The sequence below is a fragment of the Macadamia integrifolia genome, chromosome 7, assembly GCF_013358625.1.
Source record: "Macadamia integrifolia cultivar HAES 741 chromosome 7, SCU_Mint_v3, whole genome shotgun sequence".
Lineage (NCBI taxonomy): Eukaryota > Viridiplantae > Streptophyta > Magnoliopsida > Proteales > Proteaceae > Macadamia > Macadamia integrifolia.
In genome coordinates this window covers 22,953,345-22,980,104 of record NC_056563.1, presented here as the reverse complement: position 1 = coordinate 22,980,104, position 26,760 = coordinate 22,953,345, and the positions used below count along the sequence as shown (strand labels likewise).

At 38.9% G+C, this 26,760-nt stretch overlaps 1 protein-coding gene across 4 annotated transcripts; it reads left to right on the top strand.

Annotated features, from left to right (window-relative positions):
• The first annotated feature begins 2,317 nt into the window (after positions 1-2,317).
• LOC122085144 (aspartate--tRNA ligase, chloroplastic/mitochondrial-like) lies at positions 2,318-25,732 on the top strand. Of its 4 annotated transcripts, none has more exons than XM_042653597.1 (13): positions 2,318-2,454; positions 3,636-3,716; positions 4,126-4,197; positions 6,333-6,424; positions 6,756-6,876; positions 6,988-7,110; positions 14,975-15,170; positions 15,259-15,446; positions 15,543-15,614; positions 22,895-22,993; positions 23,102-23,182; positions 23,793-23,850; positions 25,345-25,732. In XM_042653597.1, exons 2-13 carry the CDS (start codon positions 3,636-3,638, stop codon positions 25,512-25,514), a joined length of 1,353 nt encoding a protein of 450 aa, XP_042509531.1. In that variant the 5' UTR covers positions 2,318-2,454; the 3' UTR covers positions 25,515-25,732. The 4 variants fall into 4 exon arrangements, with proteins under 4 accessions (XP_042509531.1, XP_042509530.1, XP_042509529.1 ...); XM_042653596.1 differs by having other exon boundaries at positions 3,605-3,716; XM_042653595.1 differs by lacking the exon at positions 2,318-2,454 and adding an exon at positions 2,612-3,416.
• The last annotated feature ends 1,028 nt before the right edge of the window (positions 25,733-26,760 follow it).

Genomic DNA, 26,760 nt, shown 5'->3' with positions numbered 1-26,760 from the left:
CCCTAACCAATGCATATTAACCTTATTTCAAAAAAAATTGTCTGAACAAATTAAATTTTAGCTAGAAATTTTAAAAAATCATTTAAAAATAAAAAATTAAATCTGATTATGGGAAGTCATATATTGGCCTATGTTGTCTAACATATAAAAACTTGAATGCCGACCACTGGATATTAGTCCCCTTTTTTTTTGCATTTTGGGGGAAAAGAGTATACTCCAACTTGGAAATCTTGCACATTTTGTTTTTAAATCCGGAAAATCATCGTTGTAGATGCGTTGAAGTAGTCCCTAGCACCTTATTCCATCAAGAAATGGAGGTGATTTGGCAAAATTCCGGAATTTTGGGGTTTTCTAAAGACTTCCCCACTTTCGGTCAAAACCCGTTGAAACAATTCTGACCCATTTTAATCGACTTTCATAATTTATTTAAAATTTTTAAACATTTTGGTAAAAAAGATACCAAAACCGAAGCGGTACCAAAATTTTGACCGAAAGCATGAAATTTTGCAATTCTTACTGGGTCGCAACTAAAGGTTCTTGGTGGTTTCGTCTGAGACTTCGAACTATGTTTAGAAACATTTGTATGGAAACATAAATTATGTTGGTGGTGCAGGACAAGTTTGGGAAATCTAATCCAAGTCTAAGGATTATGTGAATTTGGGTTTGAGAAAGTCTACTAACACCACATACATGTAGTAAATCAGATTTAACAGCAGCCATATGTGATGAAAAGTTTCAAAATATAAGTGCAGAAGATTCATTATAGGATTCGTGGAAATTTAATAAAGGATACATGATAGGTCAGTACCTTCCTTTGCTGTCATGCGAGTTGGAGTGCTGTGAGCAGGTGCTAAGTCACTGCCAAACTGCAATGAATGTGTCTTTAGTGCCTTCTTGTTGTTAATGATGAATCTCCATGGTGTTTGAGGCAATAATTTAAGCCAAAAGTGGAAAAATTGGGACTGGTAGAGAAGGAATTGGGGAGAGGGGAGAGGGTGGGCAGCCCAAGAGAGAAGAACTAGGGAGGATTAAGGGAGCTTGGCTTCACACCAACTTGGATTCACTCCAAGGTTTGCAGGGAATCACTCATGCTACTGAGAATGGGAGAAAATATCACAAGTTCTAACATCTTTTCAGTTTTCTTCCACCCCAAAATACAGTCTTTTAAAACCCAAAATAAAAAAAGAGATGTAAAGTTGCTAACAACTATTTTTCCTGCAATGACTACTTCAGCAATAGCTTCCTAATAACTACCCCACTTAGTATCACAACATTAGTACATAGCAGTTTTGACACTAAATAAAATGAAATATAACAAAATAAAGCAAACTGCACATAAGTATACAGAAATATGTATCCTCACTAGTTAATAGATTTCGGTAACTTTGGTCATTTGCCCCTGAAATTACCAACCAAAACTCACAGCAAAAAATGCATTTTTCCAGCAAAATTTGGTCATTTCGGTCAGAACCGAGACCGAAACTGAAACCTGAGTTTTCGAACTATGATCTAGCCACAATGAAGTGATGTGTGGCTGTGTACGTCTGTCTCTCCTTCGATATGTCCTAAAACCATGGGTGATGCCCTCATCAGTTGTTATCTATAGTTTAGACTTTAGATAGTGATTTCTGCTGAGAATATTTTAAAAGTAAAAGTTATCTGGGAAGAGATATTCAGGTATGGTGTAGTTTTGAAAGCTCAATGTGCTCAGCATGCGCTCTAGGATGGTCCCTCTCCAAGTAGGTGCGTATCCATTGTGAACTCCCCATGGATAGATTCCATTTTGAATGAATTACATTTTATTCTTAATCCATGTGAGTTAAGCTGCTACCATTTGCTAATGGATTTGGATATCTAGCCCACATGGGTAGATTCCATTTTGAATGAATTACAACATGTTATTCTTAATTTGGAAACAGCCTCTCCTGTGAAGCAGGGGGTAAGACTGCTTACGTTTGCCCCTCTCAAACCCTGCAGTAGTGGGAACCTCGTGCACTGGGTTGCAAAATATACAACATGTTATTCTTAATCCATATGAGTTAAGTTCTAATGGATTTGAATGTCTAGCCCCTATCAGTGACAAGAACAATTTGTTAAATTAAGACAACAGAATTTGGGAAGAGAAGAACAAAAGGAAATAAGAAATTTCATTAAAATAGTATATGTAGAATTTATGATTATGGTGATGAACCTTTTTCGCTTTCTGCTTTTATTGGTGTTTGGGTTGCTATCATTTGTTTCACTCCAATTGAGGTTTTACTTTTAATTAATTTATTTACCTTTTTCCTCTTTCTGTTTCCCCTCTTCAACAGGGTACTGATTCTGTAATTTACAACCTTCTCAGGTCACTGCAGAGCATGTTCAAGTATTAAATTCTGTCAGATCTAAGCTGCCCTTCCTGGTTACCACTGCGGGTGATGCGAAGGAGTTCCCCAAGGAGGAGATTCGTTTGAGGCAAGTGACTACAGATAATCTTATTTTCAGAATTATTTTTCAACTTCTCTCGATTTCATTTTTTATACCAAGGAGAACTTGTAAATCTGAGGACTTAAATTAAATTTGTTGTAGGTGGCCCAGGAATCTTTAGAAAAGGTGGTCATGGAGTTTTATCAATGCACATCTGTTTGTTGGATCATCATTTGTGAACATTGAGGGAGTTTATTGATTTACCTTTTCAAACTCTAGCTTTTATAAGCTGGGGTCCTTTGTTACCGTGATCCATTGTCCTTTGTTGACAGTGATCCATTGACCTTCTTTTAATGATTAATTTGGGTAATGGAGCAAGATTTCATGGAGCTAGAGTCCTCCGTTACAGTGATGCATTGTAAGCTCTCATGCTTGCATGCAGTGAGAGTACTACTTATTTTCTAGTCTTTCTGGCGCTGGAAACTGCATCGGTATAGAGATTCTAGCGGGAAAGGGTGTGCTAAAGCCCTTGACATATATGTTATAGCACCAGCTTCATAAAGAGGAAACGAAGAAAATTAGGAAAGAGAGGGGGGTAAAAAAAGTAAGGGAAAAGTAGAGATAGAATTGCCAAAAGGTCCAAAACCAGTCAACCTACCCTTAGGAAGTTTATTAATAGATGTTTAGATTTCCAGAAAAACTCGTACCATGTTAAGCAAATGCTTAGGACACATACTTGGTGTATGCACATATGAAAAATATATACAGCAATGGTATAGAACAAGATACATGATAGGATATTGCTCCAAACACAGATTCCTCTAGTCAATCCTGCTTTGGCTAATTCAGCAGCCAAAGAGTTCGCTGGTCTCATCTTCAAAGTGAACAAGAAAATTCCATGCTATGCAAGGATCCAGGTCTCCTCATGAGGCGAAGTGAAGTTATATCCAATGGCTACTCAAGTTAAGTTTAATCATTTGATGACCAAGACAGAATCACCTTCAATCATTGTATCTGATCCATTTATTTCTTCAGTCTATATTTTTAATTCATTTATTGCATTTTATTAAATTGTTAAATGTGCATAGGAATCTTTATTTCCTCTTGCAATTTAGAAAAGGAATTTCTGTTTATCTTGATTTCATGTTGCCATTATATTTACATATGTGATTATTCATACATTGGTATATGATATTAGACATCGATTCCTTGATTTACGACGGCCACAGATGCATTCCAACCTAATGTTGCGGCATAAAGTTGTCAAGCTCATCCGAGGATACCTAGAGGATGTACATGGTTTTATTGAGGTACTAACTGATGAAGTTTCAGTATTACTTAATTAGACCTGAAGCTTATTCTTTTGAGTTGCCAGCATGATCCATGGGGATTGAGGTGGATCAAAATATTCTTCTGTCTCAAAGTGATTCCTGTTAGACAAGATATAAAAATGGTGATGGTGAACTTTTTCTTGCTTTTTGTCTAATTCTAGCTTTTGAAGTACATTGGACATCCTTTCATATCTGATTGATGGAATTTCATCCTCCAATGTGGATCATATTATGTTTTCTTTTATTGTTTTTGGTATGGAACTCGAATTTCTGCTCATTTTATCTTCAGATGCAATCTCTTATGATTTCTTTATCTTTAAACTTGTAATTGCTCCTTACTTATGTACCTATTCTTGATTCTTCCCTGTCTCTCGTGGTTGTGTTGTAGATTGAGACTCCAATACTCTCTAGATCTACGCCAGAAGGTGCTCGAGATTATCTTGTACCTTCACGAGTTCAGGTACTTTAGATCTTTTTTTACCTTCGATTAACTTGAGTTTTAAGAGGACATCTATCTTGTGGGAATTGCCTCAGTTACTTCTTCAGCTTGCCTAAATTGTTCTTTTGATTGACTTGTAAACAGTGGTTATACAATCTTCTTTAGCATGAACACTAATAAGTGATTTTCATATCTGCACCAAGTTTTCACAACCAACAAAAGTATTTGCACATCGATAGGAATTCAAATGAGAGGAGAAATATTAGGATGATGCGAATTCAAGGGTTTTGGTTTGGATTTCAGCTAAGAGAACCCTCTAGTTTTTGTGGATGTATGTAGGTTGGATTTAAGAATAAATTAACTCACAAAGCTGATGTTTTTAGGGTATTAGTTCATGGTAGGATTCATCTATTTTAATATTCCCTCAATGAGAATTACTCATGTGAAATCTATGTAAGTGCCTGTTATAAACTTATACCTTCTCACAAAAGTTATTGATACCACATATGCTTCTGGTTTGGTGGCTTGGTTCTCCATTCAAATCTCTTGACAGTGAAATAATTTCAAGACCTACTAGGTTTTGATACTATGAGATCTATGTATGTATGATTTTGGTAGAATCATATACAAGGATTAAAGTATCAGTATCGGTCGGCCAAAATTAATATACATGTCGTATCGGAGATACGCTAAGATACACACATAAATGGATAGGAAACAATTTTTTATACACTTTTGCATAAAAAATTGTTAAAAAAAGCTATTCATAACATGTATTATGCATAAACACTAAATTGAGGGTATCGCACTAAGAATTCAAGGTTTGTAGTTGTCCCGTAAATGTAAAATCCTTGTTCTCAACCTTGATTTCCACTTTAGTTACAGAGAAATATGGCTGGCAGCAACTTTGGAAAAAAACCCCTGAAAAAATCGTGTTTTTCCTAAAGTTAACCATCTTGGCCATTATATGACCGTAGTGCACTGTATCGGTACGTATCGTACCGTATTGTTATGTATCGGTCTATACATACCGACACGTACATTCACCTAGATTTTATATTTTCCATATAGTATCGGTACGTATTGGTGCGTATCGTATCTTATCGGTGCGTATCGGTATGTATCGTAGGATACATATTGATACGAAAGGATTTTAAAAATTCAATGTATCGTATCGGTAAAGGCCGATATAGATACGTATCGGCTGATACGGTACGATTCGTATCGATACTTAAAACCATGATCATATATTCATATACCTATCTTATTTTCATATTCTTTAGTAACAGCGTCTCTTGTGAAGCAGGGGTAAGGCTGCATATATTTGTCCTTCCTAGACCCTGCAGTAGTGGGAGCCTTGTGCATTGGGTTGCTCTTTTTATTTTATGGGCAAGAGATCGCTGCCTGTTCGCGTGGCTCCTGCACCAGCACATGGGCCAATGACAACATGCACATAGGCATTGACCCAGGGGGCAGGGTGGTCATTTTGCCACCCCTTGTGTTTGGGTGTAGGGGTACGTGACCAGGCAGGGATCTTTTTCCCATATATTATTTTTGTTTTATTTCTTGCAGTGGCCCTTCTCCCACTTTATTGGAATAAAGATTATCCCTCCTAAGACTAGATAAGCTTCCATTAGAACCTTATAATGAAACGTACATCAGTATATTTATCAATCAGATTTCAAATTCTTCATTCCTAACTGATCTACCAGCTCTAATCCCCATCTATGTCATGTCCAGGGTCCATCAAACTCTAACCTGACCTGGTTGTCCTGTGTTGATAACTCTGTACTTGTATACCCACAGGAGGAGGAAAACTTGCACTCTTGGCTGTAGTGATATGACAAATTTCTAACCTTATCTATCAAAAAAGATAAATGTCAGAACCTTCAATAGGCTAGTGTTTGCATTATTGTCCTCATAAGAGGTGAGCTTGATATTTGGTTCTAGCTACTATTCTCCAATTTTTGAGGGGTTGTTTGATCATGATAGGATACTACTGTTTGATTTGCCTATGCTTATTATCCATGTAATATGTGGCTATCCACAGTCTTGGAGTGTTAAGGGTTAGAATCTGTTCATTTATTGAGCTACCAGGGGTATTCTTGTTGAGGGCTTGCACAGATCTGATTCACAGTAATGTGTTTTTTGTGAAGCCAGGAACATTCTATGCTTTACCTCAAAGTCCGCAATTGTTCAAGCAGATGCTAATGGTCTCTGCATTTGACAAGTATTATCAAATAGCAAGGTGACCATTTATTGCTCAAGTTTCTTAGTTTAGTTGCTTATTTTTAGTGTGCTGAGTTTTCTGTAATCTGCTGATGAACTTCATTGCATGATAAGTAAGAAGCATAATAAGGAGCCTAATGTAATCATTTAAGCATGATGTGGGTGATATTCCCTAACCTAAGCTGGAAAAAAGAAAAGAATAGAAACAAGGATGAAATGGTTGTGGGAATGGGAAAGATGGCTCCATGCTAATGAATAAAGGGAACAAATTAAAAAAATATTTTTTTGACCATTTAATTATTTAATTAGCCATATAAAATGCTTTCTTTCATTTGTTTTCATGTCTGCAGATGTTTTCGAGATGAAGACCTGAGAGCAGATAGACAACCTGAGTTCACACAGCTAGATATGGAACTGGCTTTCACTCCTTTGGAAGACATGCTAAGGCTTAATGAAAATTTGATTAGATGGGTTAGTACTTATTTTTGAACTCAGATCAATCAAATGTCTGTCTGATAATTGTCACCCCTCCCCCTTCTTTAAACTTAATGAACTGTGATTTGATTATATATACAATGCTAGATATTCCAAGAGATCAAAGGTATCCAGCTTCCAAATCCCTTTCCAAGGCTGACATATGCTGAAGCAATGAGTCGATATGGATCAGACAAGCCGGATCTCCGTTTTGATCTTGAATTGAAAGATGTGAGCCCTCTTTGTTGTTTAATCTAGTATAGTAAGCTTTCAGATTTTAAGGGACTTCTGATGTATTGCATATGATCATTTTATGAGTATGTCTTCATTATTACCTTTCTATCTCTGACTGATTGCTGGAATAGGATACACATTGGTCCAGTTACTTTCCCTTGATCTTAGCCCTTAAATGTTCTTTTCTAGCAGCAATGTCGATATTATTGTAAGGCTATTTGTAGTGAGGGGTAAGCTGGATTCTTTTCTGCTTGATGCTTGCTTCTATTGACGTGATGACGTCATATATGTGTTCCTGTTCATATCCATTTCTCAGAACCCATCCTGGCACATAATAAATTTGGGGTTTCATTGTTGTTGGTATCCGTTCTCAGTTTCTCACAACCCTCATTCTGAGAGTGGAATGACCAGAATGAGAAAGAGTTCCGAAGCTCATTATCTTGCTCAGAAAAAAAAACAGGGGGAGAGAGAGAGACAGATGACCATGATTGGAAAAGGATACAGAAATAAAATAATAAAAACCCAAACCAAAACTAAAACTGAATCCTCTACCCATAGGCTATGAATGGAGTGTCTTAATGCATTAATGACACTGGATAAAAGAAGGAAACTGACAATAGCCAGCACTGGATTTTGGAAGCATTATCCAAACCCGATTAGAAAACTAAAAGTAATAAAAATGAGAAATATCCTCCTAAAAACTAACCCACTATTGGGTTGAAGATAAGTTTCCTAAAATCCTGGAATTCTGGAAGCTGTAAGGCTTTTGAAAGACCTCCAACTGGGCCCCACGAGCTGTATGCTGATAATTCTCCTGATTTTCAGGAACCCAAGAATCGCAAGAACCTCCTTCAAGTGGATTCCACGGTAGGATTTAATCTTCCTTGAACCACGGGATGATATTAGACAAGATACTAAACTGTAGGGATTCTTTGCCTGCTCTTTTTTCGAACTCTGGACTGCCTCACAACTGCACCACTCACTCTTAAGCATACATAGGAGAATGGAAAATGAGACACCCTTATTGACATTCTCTTCCTCAGATTCCGATTCTGCATCGCACGAGTTTCTGAGGATGGATTGTCAAATGCTGCCTCAGAAGACATAATACATTACTCTTTCATGAGTTCTTATTGTATTAGGAATCCCACACCTTGTGGTAATGTCTATTGGTTATATTGCTGTTGTCAAACATGTATCTACTATCTGAAATTATATGAACTACATTGCATACTGATGCCTAAAGGCCCTAAGCCATGCATTTAAAATGAAGCTGAGGTATGAACTTGTCTGTGCATAACTGTTAAATACATGACCACACAATTTGTATGCCCTATCAAGTAGCAACCTTACTTTTTAAATTTATTGGTTAGATTATATTTATATGATATCTGCAATATGTTATTATATAGAAAAAATATTTCTCATCCATCATACCAACTGTAACTAGTGTACACTGAAACTAATACTTCTTCTGGTCATGTTGTTCTTTATCTTGCGAGCATTTATGAAAAATTAACTGAAGGAGGTGTAATGTAGAGGTTAGTTCAACTAAGAACCAACACGACAGTAGGATTGGTATTCCAGTGGCTGATTTATGCTTCGAATGGTATTCAGCAGATCGGCAACTTCAGGGCAGAACTTTAAAAAAAAAGGGCCAGTGCACAAGCCTCCCACGACTGTGGGGCCTTGGGAGGGTCATAATGTATGCAGCCTTACACCCCCTTCACTGAGAGGCTGTTTCCTGACTTGAACCCATGACCACTTTTGGTCACAGTGGAGCAACCTTACCGTTGCTCCAAGGTCCACAACTTCAGGGCAGAACTCTCACACAGAAATCGGTAGACAAAGAAAGAAAAGAAGAAGATAAAAGAAAGATAAAGGGATAGAGAAGGGGGATAGGGGACTGTCTCAGTCTAGGGTCTCTCACCCATGTCCTCTCACCAATGGAGTCTCACAATACTCTCACAGAGCAATGCAAAAAGCTGTGTTTTTTTTCCCCCTCAAATTGTTGGGGATTGTTATAGTAATGAAAATCAACTACAAAACCAATGGGGGAGTAGAACCTCCCATAGACATTCCAAATCCAAAACAAACCTTTCCTTTTTACAAAAATAGAAACTCAATAAATTAGAATTCCTAGTTTTTAAAAATTGAAAAACTGAAATTAGATAGCTAGCTAATATATTCTTAGCTATTATAAGGAAATATCAAAATAGAAACTAGATAAACTAAAGATTTCCTAAATTTCTTGCAACTCTTAAACTCCTCCCATGCAAGTTGGCATGGGCCTCACAGAATATATTCTGAGGCCCGTTTGTTTGATGGATAAAAAAGGGTGGGAAACTTGTGAGGGTTGGTCTAGCGTGTTGTTGGTTGGGTTGACAAGGAAAGTGAAAGAAAGGAAATAGTGGAGTGTGCAATTTTTAGCGGCGTGTGATTCTATGGGACAGAGAGGGAATGGAGTTTGGGTGGAATTCTATGGGAAAGAGATGAAATATGAGGAGGAGAGAGATAGACACAAAACTACTTTGCCATGAAGTCCTACAAATTTGGTAAGTCATTGGAAGTGAGTGGGGTGGGAAAAGTTAAGTGCCACATCAGCAAACAACATTGCATTAAATAACCTTGTTTGGTAAGTTTCCCACCCCACTAATCTATACACTCATATATGTGGTAGTTTGTGGGAAACAAGTACAAGTTTTCCACCCCTTTTTACCATTTCCATTCTCTCCGTCAAACAGATATTTCTTCCGCAATAATAGCCTCCAAGAAACAGCCATGTTGGGCCCAAATCTGGCAATTCTTCAACAAATTCTTCTCTTAGTCAGGCTGCGTGATGGCTGAAATATCTCTTCAAATAAGGTTGGTTGATATGCCCAATCTCTTCCCAAAATGCTGGTTGATCCCTAACATGTAGCCAAAATATTGGCTTGACATATTGGATGCTTTCCTCTTCAAATCCGGAAACATGCTGGCTTAAAAGGTATTCAAATCTGAAGATAATCTTCCACAAAACATGCTGCACATTAACTGTCCTCGACCAGAATCAAGTGGGATGATTAATCTTCCTCTTAAGCTAGCCAATTGCTAATGGGAAGAATCGAACTAGATTAGTAAGCCTAAAATATGGGCCTAGTATGAACCAAACTTGGAACCCAATCAGATGCCTAATTTAAGGTCTTGGACTGCATCAAGGTGGTCCAAAGAAAATGATTTTGTGGCTTGCCATTCCGTGTCATCAAGGATTAATGGTGAAATGGTATAGCGGCAACCCACTTTTGGTTCAAGGTGCCAAGGTCCACAAATGAAGAAGAGGAAGAAGAAGGTTGCAGCGACAGCACCCGCCATCAACACAGAAGAGGCACCATGAAACTGGTGGTGGAGAAAAGTAAAGAAGACAGTGAAATAGAAGTTACAGCAACAGTGGTTGCAGCTGCTGGTGCTGTTGCCGGAGAAGGATGAGGAGGAAGAGGTGGTTCAAAGAACAGAGGGAGGGGGAAGGCATACCTCTTTTGCCGATTTTGCTTCTAGTGTCATGTCCGGGTTTGCTGCTGTTTCTGTTGCCATCAACACAATATATAACTGTGACCCTAAAACACATGATGTAACAAGGTGATGCCTATGCAAACGCCAAGGTGCCTAAGCATCCAAGTGGATGCTACCGTCTTAACCCCCATGTTTGGAATTTTGGTTTCGAAAGGTTCGAAATGAAACTAGGTGTGATACCAGGGTGTTACGGTCTTGTTGAGTTTCGGTCAAAATTTCAGACTTTTTGAAAAAATTCCGACCATGTGTATCATTTTGGTCAAACCCTTTGTACTAAATGCATCGTTTTGATCGAAGTTTCGTAGTTTCGACGAAATTTCTATCATGTTTCGAGTTTTGGTATTGTTTTGCTAGTTTCAACTCCAAGAGGGAAATTTCCCAGAAACCTTAGATTTTGTATTTTTTGCTAAGTTACTCCCAATATCTTTGTAATGAACCATGTATAGATAATTATGATTGGTTTCTTATTTTATGTTTATACATACCTAATGCACATTTTAGTTGTTTTAATTGAATTATGTGTGTTCTAGTACTAGATTTTTTGTAGAATAGGTTATCTTAAATAGGTGTACAACAACTTACAAAGTACACTACCAACCTAGGGTTCGAAGCCAAACTACAATTTTGTTTTTTTGTTTTGTTTTGTTTTGTTTTTTTGTTTTTTTTTGTTTTTTTTTTTGTTTATATATATATATATATGCAATATAAGGGTTACAGTAAGTTAGAGGGGCCTCGAAACCAATAGTTAAAACTTGGAGCTGAAACTGATTTTTTTTGATAGATTTACCTGGAGTTGAAACTTACTAGGTTTCTATCGAAATTTCGCAGTCTCGTGGAATATTTTGGTTTTGAGTTAGGTTGAAACCTGGCTTGAAACCGAAACTTCGAAAATCTCTGTTCACTATGAATAAAACAAGGTTTGCCCATCAAACTGTGCAAAGGTTTCCCATCAACCCTCATAACTAGAGAACCATTCTCAGGGGGGAAAAAAAAAAAACTATCCCATCACTCAGTCCATTCTGTGGACAAATTTATAAACTGGAGATTGAGAAAATAGGAACTCTCATAAAGATATTCACTGGCACCCAATTACATATTTAAAAGTTGCCTAACACCAAACTCACGATTTAACTTCCTTAGGTAAGACTTAATGAAATGAAACTCAATTGAAAACTATCCTAGCCCAGGCCCAAGAGGCCTTAATGTGATATTGGTTCACAAGTGATCCAATCCCAGGCAGGATCTTTATTAAATTCAATAAAAATCAAATTCAAGGACCGATAGAATGAATAAAACAGAAAATAGAGAATGAAGGGAAGAATGGGGGTAGGGGAATAGGTTGGGTCGGGTATTTCACTCTTTCCTAGGGCATCTCACCCAAGTTGTCTCTCACAACACTGCATCTCACAGTTCTCCAGCACAAAGTTTTTTTTTTTTTTATTCAATCAAAATCGTGTTCAATGGTGTAGCCTCTTACAAACTTATATAGAAGACTCAAAACTGACTCAAAACATTAAAAAGGAAAGGCCTAACCCAATCCTTAACTATTTGAGAAACTTAAACTGACTAGAAAACTGAAATAATAAAGGAAATAGACTCAAAACAGGACTCTAATTAAACTGATGAATTAAATCCGATTTTTCTACTTTCTACTCATATTTTAGGTCCATTAAAGTGGCCCATTACAAAGAAAACCTATGGGATCAAAGGCCTAACACATACATAACCCAACCCAACCCAACCCAACCCAATGCTTATTTGTAATAAATAAGCCCATTAAATGACTTATCTGCTTCAATTTTCCCTCTCTTAGAAAAAATTCGTCCTCAAATTTTATAGTGTGTGAGGGTGATTATAGCATGGTGCACGTCCCTCTTCAAGCTGTAGAACAATTGAGGTTGCTCTTTGATAATAAGGATGTAGTCTAGAATGTGAGGAGTTCAATCTTCAAGATACTTTAATGGGATGACAAACTCCACATGTTTAGCTCTAACAACCTCAAATGTATCCATGCAATCATCCACATAAATGCCTATAACCACTGTATTCTTGACCTCCACAATTTCAATCGTAAGCTCCTTACGATTTTCCTCTTGGATGTTCACAGTCATCACAGATGCTGAAGCACCATTCTCTTTGGGTTCAATCTCTTTGTCCACAATTGTGACTATGTTGCTTTCGAGTTCATCCCCATTAATCTCTCTGATAGGAACATCAATGACTACCTCTCCATCAACAGTAGGAGTGGTTGGATTTTCACTAACACTAATCTCAACTTCTGACTCTGGTTCACTGGTCGGAGGTGTCTTCTCTTGTTTCTCCTTTGCAATGTGTTGTGCAATAAAGGCCGGTGATTCCTTCATGCTCTTGTCAATTGTGGGTGACTTTTGAAAATTTGGTGGAGGGAGGTACATTATTTTTTCATGCTTAGATAGGGACATGCCCGCCAACTTGTATTGCACCTCGTCCCAAGTTCTAGGCTCACGACCTTGAGCTTGAAGTTGTCTGTCATGGACTCTCCATTGAATTCAAACACAATCACTCATCTAGGAGCAAATGTATTGAAGCCGTTGCGTCTTTGTCAAGTTGTAGTTGTCAAAGTATACATCTAATTCATATATCCATTTAAGGAAGATGTATGAAGAAAGTGTCTCACGAAATTCATATGGCTCCATCTTTGGTCTGGCTAGGCTATGACACCAAATAATGTAAGATTAGTTCACAAGTGATCCAATCTCAGGCAGGGTCTTTACTAAATTCAATAAAAATCAAATTCAGGGACCGATAGAATGAATAAAACAGAAAATAGAGAATGAAGGGAAGAATGGGGGTAGGGAAATAGGTTGGGTCGAGTATCTCACTCTTCCCTAGGGCATCTCACCCAAGCTGTCTCTTACAGCACTGCATCTCACAGTTCTCCAGCACAAAGCTTTTTTTTTTTCCATCCAATCAAATTCGTGTTCAATGTTGTAGCCCCTTACAAACTTATATAGATGACTCAAAACTGACTCAAACACTAAAAAAGAAAGGTCTAACCCAATCCTTAACAGGTTGGGAGACCTAAACTGACTAGGAAATTGAAATAACAAAGGAAATAGATTCAAAACAGGACTCTAATTAAACTAATGAATTAAATCCCGTTTTTCTACTTTCTACCCATATTTTAAGCCCATTAAAGTGGCCCATTACAAAGAAAACCCATGGGATCAAAGGCCCAACACATACATAATCAACCTAAGGCTTATTTAAGTGACTTATCTGCATCAGGCCTTCTACAAAAATGTAAGCTTGACCCTAAATTCAAAACAAATCTATACTCCTATCTATGTCAATTGTGCAGACCTAAAGCTTTATTCTATATTTTCTGGCTCAAGGACCCTAGGTTTCTGTCTTACAAGTGAAAATGCCTTCTGTTGTTAACCGGTGGTATCCTCTTACCATTGTTATTCATATTTATCGAGTGATAAATATGACTGCGTAAATTATGATCCTACCCAAACCTTGCAGTGGTGTGAGCCTCGTGCATTGGGTATGCCCATATTTTGGACCTGCAGGGATGGTGGGTGGGGAAGGAAGAGCATGGTTTTGAATTTTATTGTGTTTGAGACTGCTTTATCCATATAAGTGCTTTTCAATAAGATATTTACAGTAATTGCATTATAAGTGTTAGTTGTTTCTCCATATCAACTTTAAGACAACACTCCCACATGCCACTATGATGCTCACCAATCCTGTTTCAAGTTCAAGTCACAAAAAGATTGATCACAATACAAGTAGGGAACATGTTTTCTATCTAAGAAGGCTCACTTCTCTCCTGGACCCCTGGTCAAACTATTAGCTCAATAATAAATATTTGATTCCCTTTTGGTTGTGGTAGGAAAGATTCCAAGAAATTAAAAACCCAACTTAAAAAAAAAGGGGCATGGAATGGGACCTAGTTGGTTGGGCCCGAATCCAAAGATTTGCTTGAGTTACTCAAATTGTATTGTATGTTTAGAACTATAATTCATGTATTATTTGACTGGAGGATTTGAAACTCAATATTTTGAAAAATGCATGAAATTCTTGAATCAAATTGTGGATCATTACAGATAATTAAGATTGCAGCATCCATGACTGGTTCCTTTCCTCTCTTTGTCAAAACTAGAGAGGGTTCTATTCCGCTAACAGAAATCTCTTACAGGCAGAAAATGAATTCTAAACTTTATACCTTTCACATTCAAGTTTGTTATATGTTTCTGTACAATTTTATTTGGTTTTCTTTAGGTTTGATTTGCAGCCGTTGAGAAATCCAATTTCTTTGAAAATCCAGGTGTCCAATGTTTTTTCAGAATCTACTTTCAAGGTTTTCACTGATGTCTTGGCAAGTGGTGGCATAGTCAAAGCATTATGTATACCTGCTGGTGCACAAAGGTATTCAAACACAGCTCTTAAGAAGGGTGACATTTATAATGAAACAGTCAAATCTGGAGCCAAGGGTTTGCCTTTCCTCAAGGTCTTGGACAATGGTAACAAAAATGAATCTCAGTTCCATTTTATCTCTGTGAATATCATTCTCTACATATTTTAAATTTTGATTGATTAAATTTTACTCAGGGGAGATTGAGGGGGTTCCTGCTTTGGCATCAAGTCTTGATCCAATAAATAAAGAGCTTCTTCTGAGACAGTGCTCTGCGAGAGCGGGAGATCTTATCTTGTTTTCTGTGGGTCCTCATACATCAGTTAATAAGACTCTAGACCGGCTTAGGGTTTTCATAGCACAGGATCTGGGTTTGATCGACAATGTGAGTTTCATGCTTCTCCTAAAGACATTTTAACCTACTTACCCATTGCACGCTCATTCTCTGATATGAATTGGCTGTTTGTTGTGTGAAATCCAGTCAGCGCACTCAATTATTTGGATAACTGACTTTCCAATGTTTGAGTGGAACAATTCTGAGCAGAGGCTTGAGGTGCGTACTTTACTTCTTTATTTTGTTTTTGGTATTCTTTGGCAAATATCTTTATACGAAGAAATCCAATCCTGATTCAGTTATACACCCAGTGCCTGGATAATAAATATGATTCTTTCATACAGTTATATATATATATATATATAGAGAGAGAGAGAGAGAGAGAGAATCATCGATATTCTTATATTTGCAAAAGCATTCTATGTGAGGTGATATAGGTTGGTTCTCTGTCATGGATGGCTTCATTTAATGGTTGTTTTGCCCAACCCCTCTTCCTCAAAAAAGGGGGTCAACAATAATAAGTGTAAATTACATTACTGTCCCTGACATTTCGGGTGAAACTATAATTGGGGTCCCTCTATAATACTCACGTACTGACTTCAATTGAAACTCTGATTTGGATCCCTGATTGAGTTTCACTTTGACTTGACTTTTTGTGTTTTCCCTCGTTGTTTTAGGATTTGTGCTGTCTGGTGCTTAAGCTGATTAAGTTAAATAGATAATTTCAACAAGTTCCATTACCTTCCCACCATCTTGGAACTTCCTGCCATTTGCTAGTGTCAAATGGTTGATTGGTATTAAGAGAAAATGAAATGATACCGATTCCAAGGTTCAAGGCATTCTAACGGGTTACTGCCGCAGTTGGAGCGAGCCACAATTTCAATTCTATTTGAATGAGGATTCCTACCAATTCCATTTGGACGGGTAGCAATAGATCCTGTTGATTAACTTGGTTCAGTCGAGCCGCTGTGGAAAACTCAATTTTCTTATTTTCTGTGCACTAATTAAGAAATCTCCATATCTTCCTCATACAAACTCAGGATGTGGTGATACCTCTTTTTTTGAAAGGTGGACTTAAAGCACTACAACTTCGCAGTTTATGTCCTCTTCCAATTCTGCCACTTGGCGTGGTCAATTTGGCTGTAAATTGGATATATCAGCATGAATCTATGAACGCACCATGCTGAGTGCATGTACACTGTTTCTAGTGCTGCCACTTGCTACCAATCATTGTATCTCTCTGTAATACACTGGCGTACACTACCGCATGAGTCCGGAAAGCCCTCTAACATTGCCCAACTGCCACTGCATTTGCACTGCCAAGCAACTATCTACATTGCCCGGATGTTGTTTGTTTCTGCCAGATGTACAACCTCTGTTGAAGCTCTGCCATGTCAGTACTACTCTACACTGCCACTCTGTACTGTTGTTTTGTTGACTTGGCTGACTGCACTGCGTTGACAACAATGACAACACCACATGCATTGTATGTACAACAATCTTCCCCTTGGAATTGTTGTCAACACACACAATGAGAAATATCAAATAATCTTTATTGCTCATAAGTCTCTCTCTCCCCGTTGACAATAATTGCAAAGGGCTGAAGTGAATTGCCCTTCACCTTCAAAATAGACTCTCTCCCCCATTTAAAAAATTGATCAAAGGGTTCATATTGGACTTCTCCTTAGTCCAATCTTTCCTCCTTGCCAAGGTCACCTCACTTTACAAATTCCCATTTATTGTAAATCACTGTAGGAAAGATGTTTGATGAAATACTGTATATTGGGTGAAGCCCTAGCCTTTGTATTTGCAAGGGTGGAAGCAGGTGTTGTTACACTTCGTTCATAGTAGTGGGCAAAATTGTGTGTTGAGCACATGCTGAGTAGTTAGGCATTACTCCATGGAATAGGCACACTGTGGAACAACGTTATGTCACACCCCGCCTCCTCTAGGCCAAGGTATGCAACACTGGATACCCATATCCTGTCAGCCTAACCTTCCAGGATCACAGATACAGTACCCCAATCCGTAAATGCCACAAAAATCACAACTAAAATCAGAGTACGCATATAAGATTTGTAAACTTTACTATTGGTGATTCACTAAATGATAATCGTAATATATCAAATTTCATTTGAATTCCGATCACAGGTATTACAAGATTATAAATAATACATAAGGATAAATAACTGAAAATAAAGAAGTGATGTCCATCAACACGGTGTATCGTAGATACAAACCTTACCATTGCCACCGAAGTCCCAAGCCTGCCTCTGCACTAGTTCCACTATCTAAAAAGGATGCAACAAATGGGGTGAGCTTCCATGAAGCCCAGTGAGGGGTAACACACACACAAGCAATTATAACAATCCAAGAAAATGCAATAATATAAATATCCATGTCCAACCACATCAATATGAATGCAATGACATGATCCAATTATTAACAAACAATCCTAAACAACAATTTCTAAGTCCAAAATGGGTATTAGTGCTACTGCAACATAGGGGATATCCCTGGTTCACTGGTCCGGAGAACCTCTTCAGTCTTCCAGTGATATATGCTAGTTGCCAGTCAAGAGCCTGCAGGTTCCAGTCCGGAGAACCCCTTTGGCTACCCGCAAACCCCTAGTGAATAATCCCAACCTACAGCCACGGTCTCGGTCTGGAGAACCCCTATGGTTGCCTGAGCTGTAGGACAGTCACAGTCTCGGCCCGGAGAACCCCTTCGGTTGCCTGTGCTGTGAGATAGTCAATACATAAACCCCTATTGGCAAGGGTTGTAGCACCAGGGTGGTTATCTTATCCTAATGCATTCTAATATGCCACAACACATTTCAATCACACTCACACACACACCCTGGGCATGCAGTGCTGTCGGCACTCACCGTTGGCCACCTTGCACCCTAGTCTCCACATACACACACTCACCCTGAGCATGCAGTGTCGTCGACACCCATCGTTGGCCACCCTGCACCCCCCCCCCCACACACACACAGAGACACCCTAAGCATGCAGTGCCGTCGGCACCAACCGTTGGCCAACCTGCACCTCAGTCACGCACACACATGCACAACCATAATCCACATTCTCATGCCACATCAACACTTTACACAAGGAACAAAATAATAATATGCAAAATGACATGAGACCCACATATGCGATATGATGTAAACATTCCATAAAAGCATACAAAATCCCCTCTCCTTGAAAACCTGAATCAATTATTCGTTAAATTTCTGTAATCGCGTACCTCGCCGAGTAGATTAGGTCCCTAGTCAATTGAAGGAATTTATGTTAGCATTTATATCCTTAAATTATCCTCATTATATTCTAATTATGATCCTAAACCAACACTAGAACATAGGTTCTGTAAGATCACTAGTAGGTGGGCACTGGTTGGTGGTGCACTCGCGCTGCGTAGTCTTACCGCTTGACCGCTCTATTTATTGAAAATAGAAGGGTTTTTGGTAAATGCTCAAGCATAGGGAAGGTCTTCCTATAATTCAAATGACTGGTCAAAAAGAGGGTCAAAACAATATGCTTGGTGAGAGGGTCAAAACAATATGCTTGGTGGTTTCTCCAGTGGATGCTCACCGGCTGGTGTGCAGACGCCGGTGAGTTCACCGGCTGATGAAACTGAGAGGGGTAAAATCTGATTTTTTTTGTATCTACAGGGTTCATTGGTGGATGCTTACCGGTGGATGGATCTGCAAGGTCTGAAAACCTCAAAATTACATCTACAGGGTTCACCGGTGGATGGTTCTTGCCTTCATTGGTTGGCCAGTGACCATCAACCGGTGAAGTTGAAACCGGGGTTTTCTTGCCCAGATCAGCTCTATAGGCCTTGTGGCCCCTTTGCATGGTGGTGGAAGTGTGTGTTTTTGAGTGGGGTGTCATTTCCCAACTCCATTCCTCCCTTCTCCCTCTTTTGTATAGTTTACAAATTGGGTTTTGTGATTTTAGGGTTGGTTTGCATATAGGGCACCCTCACACACTTCACTTAGCTTAGGTTGGGTGAAATTAGTGAGTGGATCAACATAGGGTTTCAAGATACACCCAATTTCCCCAATACACAAGTCTAGGTTAAGTTAAATTGGGGAAGACTTAGGTTGAGCTCATGGAATGGTCATTAATGACTTATGAAATCACTCCCACACACCATACATAGGTTTAATTTCATTTTCCCCAACCTAAGTTTTTAGTAGAATGGTTAGTTGTAGAGGATTTGGGAAAGGTTCATTGTTCTAGGGTTTATTTGCCCAAATGGGGATTTTAGATGAGGATTTCATAGGGGATTGTCCATAGACTCAATTGTGACCATTCTAACCTTAGTTTAGGTGCAAGGCATCTTTTCCCCAACCTAGGGTTAGGTCAGGATGTTAGGTCATAGAGGATTTGGGGAAATTCCCAAAATCCTAGGGTTTTGGGTTGCCAAATTTTGGGGCTTTTCATATGGGAGGTTTCCCACATTCAATGCGAGTGTTTAACTTGCTTGATTAGGTCCCTCACACCAAAATCCCCCATTCAATTTGTAGATTGGGTATGTGGGTAGAGGGATTTCGATTAGGATTTTCCCCAACCTAGCTTAGGTCAAGAATGGGGTATGTGAGAGAGAGAGAGAGAGAGAGAGAGAGGAACTTACCTTCAATGGGTAGGTGTTCCCCTTGTTCCCTTCTTCTTCCTCCTCCCTTACTCTCCTCCTCCTCCTTTCTCCTTCTCCTTCTCCTTCTCTTAATTTGGTGGAAATGAAATGAAGAAGCAAGAGTTCTATTTATAGCCATTTAAGTCCCACTAAGGGCTATTTGGGGAATTAATGGGTTTTTACCCAATACCGGGTTATTCTGCTATTTGGCACTAACGGCCCCACTTCGGGATGTCCCGCCACATTAATCAACTCCCAAACATGTTCCATCAATGTGGATGGGTTTGGGGTGCATGATTGTGAGGTCTCGGGTCTCACGGCAAAATAACCCGAAACTAGCCTGTGCACTCAACCTGTGGTGTTCACCGGTGGATGCTCCATCAGTCAGTGACCATCATCCGGTGAAGGCTGAAATGGTTCCCTTTATGTGGAAATGGATCCTTAAGTTTAGTGGGGCCCTCTCAAGATGTTTTCAGTGTGTGGGCCCCATCTCTTGGTACATTTCACTAATAAGGTTCGGAGAAATTCTCTTCAATGGTAAAGTACATACCTTAATTCCTTCAATGGTTTGTAGTCCTTCCATACAATGAGCTGGACAAATCCATAAGTTACTAGTGGTTGTCACCTGGTTGCATCACCTAGGTCCAAAAGTTGAAATTAGCCCGGGTTTTTGGGCACGGGTGTAACACGTTACATCTTGGTGTAATGGCATGCCTATTGTGCTGTGAATTTTATATCGTATACGGAGTACATCGTTTTCAAGTTGGGTGTTGACGTTGGGTAGATCTTGCCACAAAATTGTATGCCTGTCAGTGGTTAAGAGGATAGGTGTGTCACAAGATTGTGATTGTGTGTGGGTTTGACCATAGTTATCATGGCGTCAAATCGATCCAAGGTGGTGGAGGGGTGGCTAATCGATTTGGCGATGAATCGCCCGTTATGGGGTTGCCATGGCGGTCAAATCGCCCATATGTCATTTTTTATTTTTCCTATTTTCTAAAGTTATTTAGTATGCTATTTTTTTATTTTTTCTATTTTCTAAAGTTATTTAGCATGCTACAAGCCTACAATATATACCCTATAACATATAAAACCAAAATTCAGCAACATCAAATCATAAAAAATCAACATAGCCCTGTCAAAATCACCCTGCATTTTACAAAAAATCGACCGCCTAGTGAATCCGGCGTACCTGGCATCCATGGCGGTGCCATAGTGACGCCTATCAGCCAATGGCGACCGCCATTTGTGAGTCACGTAAATCGTAGTAGTGCCATGAACTTCATTTTCAGCCAGGACACCAAAGCCAGGACACCAAATCGCCGCCTTGGCAAAGCCTAGGCGACGCCATGACAACTATGGGTTTGACTGTGGACAGCTGGGCAATTGTGTGTGGGAACTTGGTTGAAGGTTTGCAAGTAGTGTTACTCTGTACATCAGTGATTATGGGGCTTGAATGTGACATAGAAAAAGCCTATGATAGGGTCCCTAGAGTGTTAATCTGGCATGTATTGGAGAAGAAAGAGGTGTTGAGTAGATATATGGATTTAATAAAAAACATGTATGAGGTTGTGGTGACTAGTGTGAGAATCGTGGGAGGTCAAGGTAGTGAGTTTCCGATTACTATTGGGTTGCATCAAGGTTCAACTTTAAGCCCTTATCTGTTTACGCTTATCATTGATAATTTAACCAAGGACGTCTAAGGTGATGTTCCTTGGTGTATGCTTTTTGCCGATGATATTGTTCTAATGGATAAAAGAGTAATAGGGATTAACGATAAGTTGGAGTTATGGAGATCTACCTTGGAGTCAAGAGGTCTTAAGATTAGTAGAACGAAGACGGAGTATATAGAGTGTAACTTTAGTTGCACAAGGATGGATAACAAAGTGGTGAAACTTGAGGAGAGAGATACCGCAAAGTGATTGTTTTTTATATATGGGGTCAATCATAAACAAGGTGATACAGAATATAATGCTTCTCACAGAATTAAAGTAGGATGGATGAAGTGGAGAGGGGGATATGGAGTGTTGTTTGATCAACGCATTCCTCTAATGCTTAAAGGAAAAATTCTACAGGATTGTTGTAAGACCATCTATGATGTATGGGGCGGGATGTTGGGCAATCAAGAACGTAACATTGATAAGCTGAGCGTCGTGGAGATGCAGATTTTGAGATGGATGTGTGGAAAAACTAGGAGAGATAGGGTAAGGAATGAACAGGTTAGAACTGATTTGAGAGTAGCCCTGATTCAATACAAGCTTCAAGAATGGTGTTTAAGGTGGTATGGCCATGTTCAATGGTGACCTAGGGGTGCCCCAGTAAGGAGGAGTGACCAGATCCAGATGGAAGGAGCAAAAAGAGGTAGGGGCAGGCAGGCCTAAAATGACCATAGAGGATGTTGTAAGAAAAGATATGCAGAGGCTAGGTCTTGAGTCTCTTGACTCTAGTATGACCTTAGATAGATCTGTTTCGAGGGCAAAGATCCATGTTGCCAACCAATTTTAGGTGGGATATTCCTATGGTGCTGCTTTGTTTCTTTCTTTATGTTTCCTTTTATTTTACCCTTTCGCAGATCCATGTAGCCAACCCCATTTAGTTGGGAAAAAGCTAAGTTGTTGTTGTCATTGATAATGGGGGAATTGTGATGGATCTTTGTTTTGCATGGCTTGTTATAACTAAAGTGGTAGCTTATCATTCCCCCCCCCCCCCCCTCCTGATAAATACAGTCGATAGAAAGTACTAGCAGTAGTGTATTTTCCAAATGAATGCTCTTCTGGTTGTGGAAGATCTTATGAACTGCCTGTTCTTTTGCTTATGACATGGTTTGTAATGGAGGCCTTGCTCTCATTCTCCAGGCCTTGCATCATCCATTCACTGCACCAAATCCAGAGGACATGAATGATCTTTCCACTGCTCGTGCTTTGGCTTATGACATGGTCTACAATGGAGTTGAGGTATTTTGCCTGCATACTCCAGAGAATGTTTTTTCCCCTTTGGTAAACTCATAGTCGAAACTTTTATCCGCATTTACCGCCACCTTGTGTCTCCTTTGATGTTATCAGATTGGTGGCGGAAGCCTGAGAATTTACAAGCGTGAGGTCCAGGAAAAGGTTTTACAAATTGTTGGTATCACCCCAAAGCAGGTGAGGGAATCTTTTGTTAACTTTAGTTGGGTCTTCTCCATCCTTGTAAGTGTAATCCAATTCTCCTTACAAACTTCTTAATGTGATAAAGTTGAAACATTCTGTTGACCAAGTCTTATTTGGATAACATAGTAGGTCAACTTTCATAATTTCTGTTGTATTTTGATTATGAGGTCAACTAGATTGATTGATTAACCATAAACCTATTCAGCATTTCTTAAAATTTCTATTTCAGATCTTTCTTCTTTGCTCTTTGTTTCATCATAGATTGTGGCACAATGTTGATATCCTTCACTCTTAATAACGTCATACTACCCAATTATAACAAAAGATGTATTTTAATTAATTATGTGGAAATATTTTTGGGTAGTTTGAAAAAAATATGATATACTTCCTATTGAAAACATGATAAATGACTAGTGAATGATTTCCGGCCAGGCTTGTTCTCAAAATTGACTCATAAAATCTTGGCACGCTCATTACTGTGTTTATCATCCAATTTGTTTCTTGGGAGTCAATTTCTCTTGGTAGCAAAGATGTTATTTCCTAAGAAGGTAATTTGGAAGGTTTCAAGCTCTTTCGTAACAGGTAATGTGCATTTTGTGTGCAGGCTGAAGAAAAATTTGGTTATCTTCTTGAGGCTTTGGACATGGGAGCTCCTCCACATGGTATGGAATGCTTTAGCCCTCACTCAAACGTTGTTTACATATTAGTACAAATGGAGACTGCAATGGGAAACAGTTTTAATTCTAATTCAGCAATAGTATTCAGACCTGCTCATATGGACTAATCCAAACCAGAAAATCCAGCAAGTGGCTAGTTCTTAACAGTGTCACAAGTAAGAACCAAAAATATGGGGCAATTTATATTTTTAACATAAAATTCAGAATGGATTAAAAATTAGGTCGAGTGTTTCAGAAAACAGAGAAGTGCTCTGACATGAGTAGACAATTCCTTGTGGCAGGAAAGCAGTTCTGGAACTAGAATTCTAGTTGCTGGAATCAGAATTTGACACCATCATACTAGAAAGGCAGAAACTAATGTACTAAATTTGAGACAATTCAGATCAGTAACGAAAGAGATATTGAAGAAGAATGCAAACTGAAATTTAGAAGAAAACAGGGGTTCCACAGGTGCTAAAAAAGTAGGAATAAACTGACTTGTTGAGCAGAAGTAGATGGAAGAATGTAGAAGATAAAAGAGCAGGAATCCACCTGCTGTGGTATTGGGTAGAAGAATGAAAAAGACACAAGAGCTGAAATCCACCTGCTGTGATTTTGGAGTCCACAAAAGACCACTTAGAATAACAGCACTGAATCCACAGTAGTTACTGGAAACTTAAGTTTATTAATACATAATTTTGTGGGTAAGGCCACAGCACAGAACAGCTATACATACAACGACTACAAACTCAGCCGTATCCCCACTCAGTACAGCTGTATAGAGATTTCATAAACACTCCTAAACTGATTTAGAATTACATCTACTTAGAATCATAGTTGTCATGGTGTCTACACAATCTAAGGTGTTGGAGGATTCCTGGTAGTCTAAGGCAACGGCAACAAGACGCCTAGGCATTGATGCCTTGACAATTATGCCTGGAATAGTCAAGACGTGTATGTATTGACGAATCTGAACATAGACTAGGGATGAAATTTAGACTCAAATTCCTAATCATTCTAGGACCCCAATACAATTCAAGCTGAAGGCACTAAGGAGGCGGGAAGAGGGGAGGGAGGCTGTCTGGGATCACATCTAAGAATTTACTAGTTGGCAAGCTTGATACTGAAAAATGAGTCATGTAACTGAGTAATTTCTGGGAAGAAAATTCTATTCATCGCATGGTCAGCGATCTTAGGAATCTTGAAAACCTGCAAGTTCATTGCTATTGCCCATTCAAGACTCTGATAATGCTCCAATGATAGAACTATCTTTGTTTGGATCGGTTTGGTCTTGTATGCGTGCAACTTGTAAATGCTTTACAGGCTTCCGCTTAAGGGTTATTGCATCTAGACACTTTCTAACTTCTTTGATCCTATCTTTTGGGGTTAAGAATACAAATTTTTTTTTTTTTGAAAATTTGTTTGTTCCATGTATTATATACTTGTGTTTGGGCCTTGAGGGTGTGGCCAAAACTGAATCATCATGAATGTATGCTGCAGGGGGAATTGCTTATGGGTTGGATCGATTGGTGATGCTGTTGACGGGTACTAATTCCATCAGAGATGTTATAGCCTTCCCAAAGACCACAGCTGCCCAGTGTGCCCTCACTCGTACTCCTTCAGAGGTTGATCCCCAACAGCTTAAAGACCTCTCGCTTTCTACACAATAGATATTCTTTCCCCCTTCAGCAATTAGATGCTTTAAAAAAAAAAAAAAAAAAAAAAAAAAAAAAAAAAAATTGTTCCTGCCCCTTGTAATGATTATTTTTGGAGCTTTTTACATTTTTACTGTACAGCATGTTAACCCGGGGGAGGGGGATGGGTGACGGATGTAGTGTACAGTATTCAGATGAAAGTTTAATCGTAAGTTTGTGATCTCTATTGCAAATCCTTGGATCTTGGAATTTGACTCCCCCCTCCCCCCTTCCCCCCTCCCAAGAAAAAAAAAAGAGTATTTAAAATGTCCTTCAGTGAAGCTTTCTGCTCTATATCCACATTATGACGTAGAAGTAAAGGGTCTTATACATCTCAATGAGTGACCAAGGGAAGGGGGTGCAGATTTTACATTGAAGGGTATAAATTGCATTTTAGGGACCAAAATGCAAAGCTAAATAGCTAATATCACCCTTTTCCTCCCCCACACCACCCCCCACCCCGCAAAAAAAAAAAAAACCATTAGTCTTGAAGAAAGAGTAGCTAGTCCAGTGAGAAATTCAGAATTACCTGCAAACCTGAACGCTAAGCAAGCCTTTCTGGGCTTGATCATGCAGGTTGGGGAATTGTGCTTGCGGGGAGATGGCGATGACACTGGAGATTAGAACAACTTCACTGGAAGCGAAACCTGTCTCCTTAGTATAATGACAGTGAAATAAAGGAAAAAAAAAACACGAGAATCAGTTTCCACTCCTACACAAAACTATGGCTCCGATCATCTCTATCTCTTATATCTATTCTGTTCACACTGAAACTGGAACCCATTGTCTGCACTGCTTTCTTGATGATGGGAGAAAAAACAAACCTGGTCTTATTACCAGACGTTCATCATTGGCATGGGCCATCCTTGAGGTTGGGCCTAAAATTCATAGAAGTACCTATAGAAACACAGGTCTAAAATGATGCAGAAAAGAATGGAAAATCAAGAAAAAATAATGCACACAAATTTAGAATGTTCGACAAGATTGCCTTGGTCCTCAGTGAGATGAGATATTGCTTCACTATCAATGGAGAATAGGGTTATAAATAGGGTTACAAAGGCTGATAGGGTTACAAAGTTTGTCCTCACACCTCTCTTAGATTGCTTACAGAGAGAGAATTTCGTTACTAATATATAATGAAAATCCTAACACCAGAAAGTATAAAAATGCCCTCAGCAAACGAGGCCGCTGTTCTTTGAGGTTGGGGGGGGGGGCTGCACCA

What these genes read in the sequence shown, in the direction of transcription:
- LOC122085144 (XM_042653595.1), top strand. Translation starts at nt 3,357, where the DNA reads ATGGCTACTCAAGTTAAGTTTAATCATTTGATGACCAAGACAGAATCA. An exon ending in AAGTATTATCAAATAGCAAG is followed by an intron (nt 6,425 to 6,755) that starts GTGACCATTTAT and finishes TCATGTCTGCAG; the next exon opens with ATGTTTTCGAGATGAAGACC. An exon ending in ATCTGGGTTTGATCGACAAT is followed by an intron (nt 15,447 to 15,542) that starts GTGAGTTTCATG and finishes TGTGAAATCCAG; the next exon opens with TCAGCGCACTCAATTATTTG.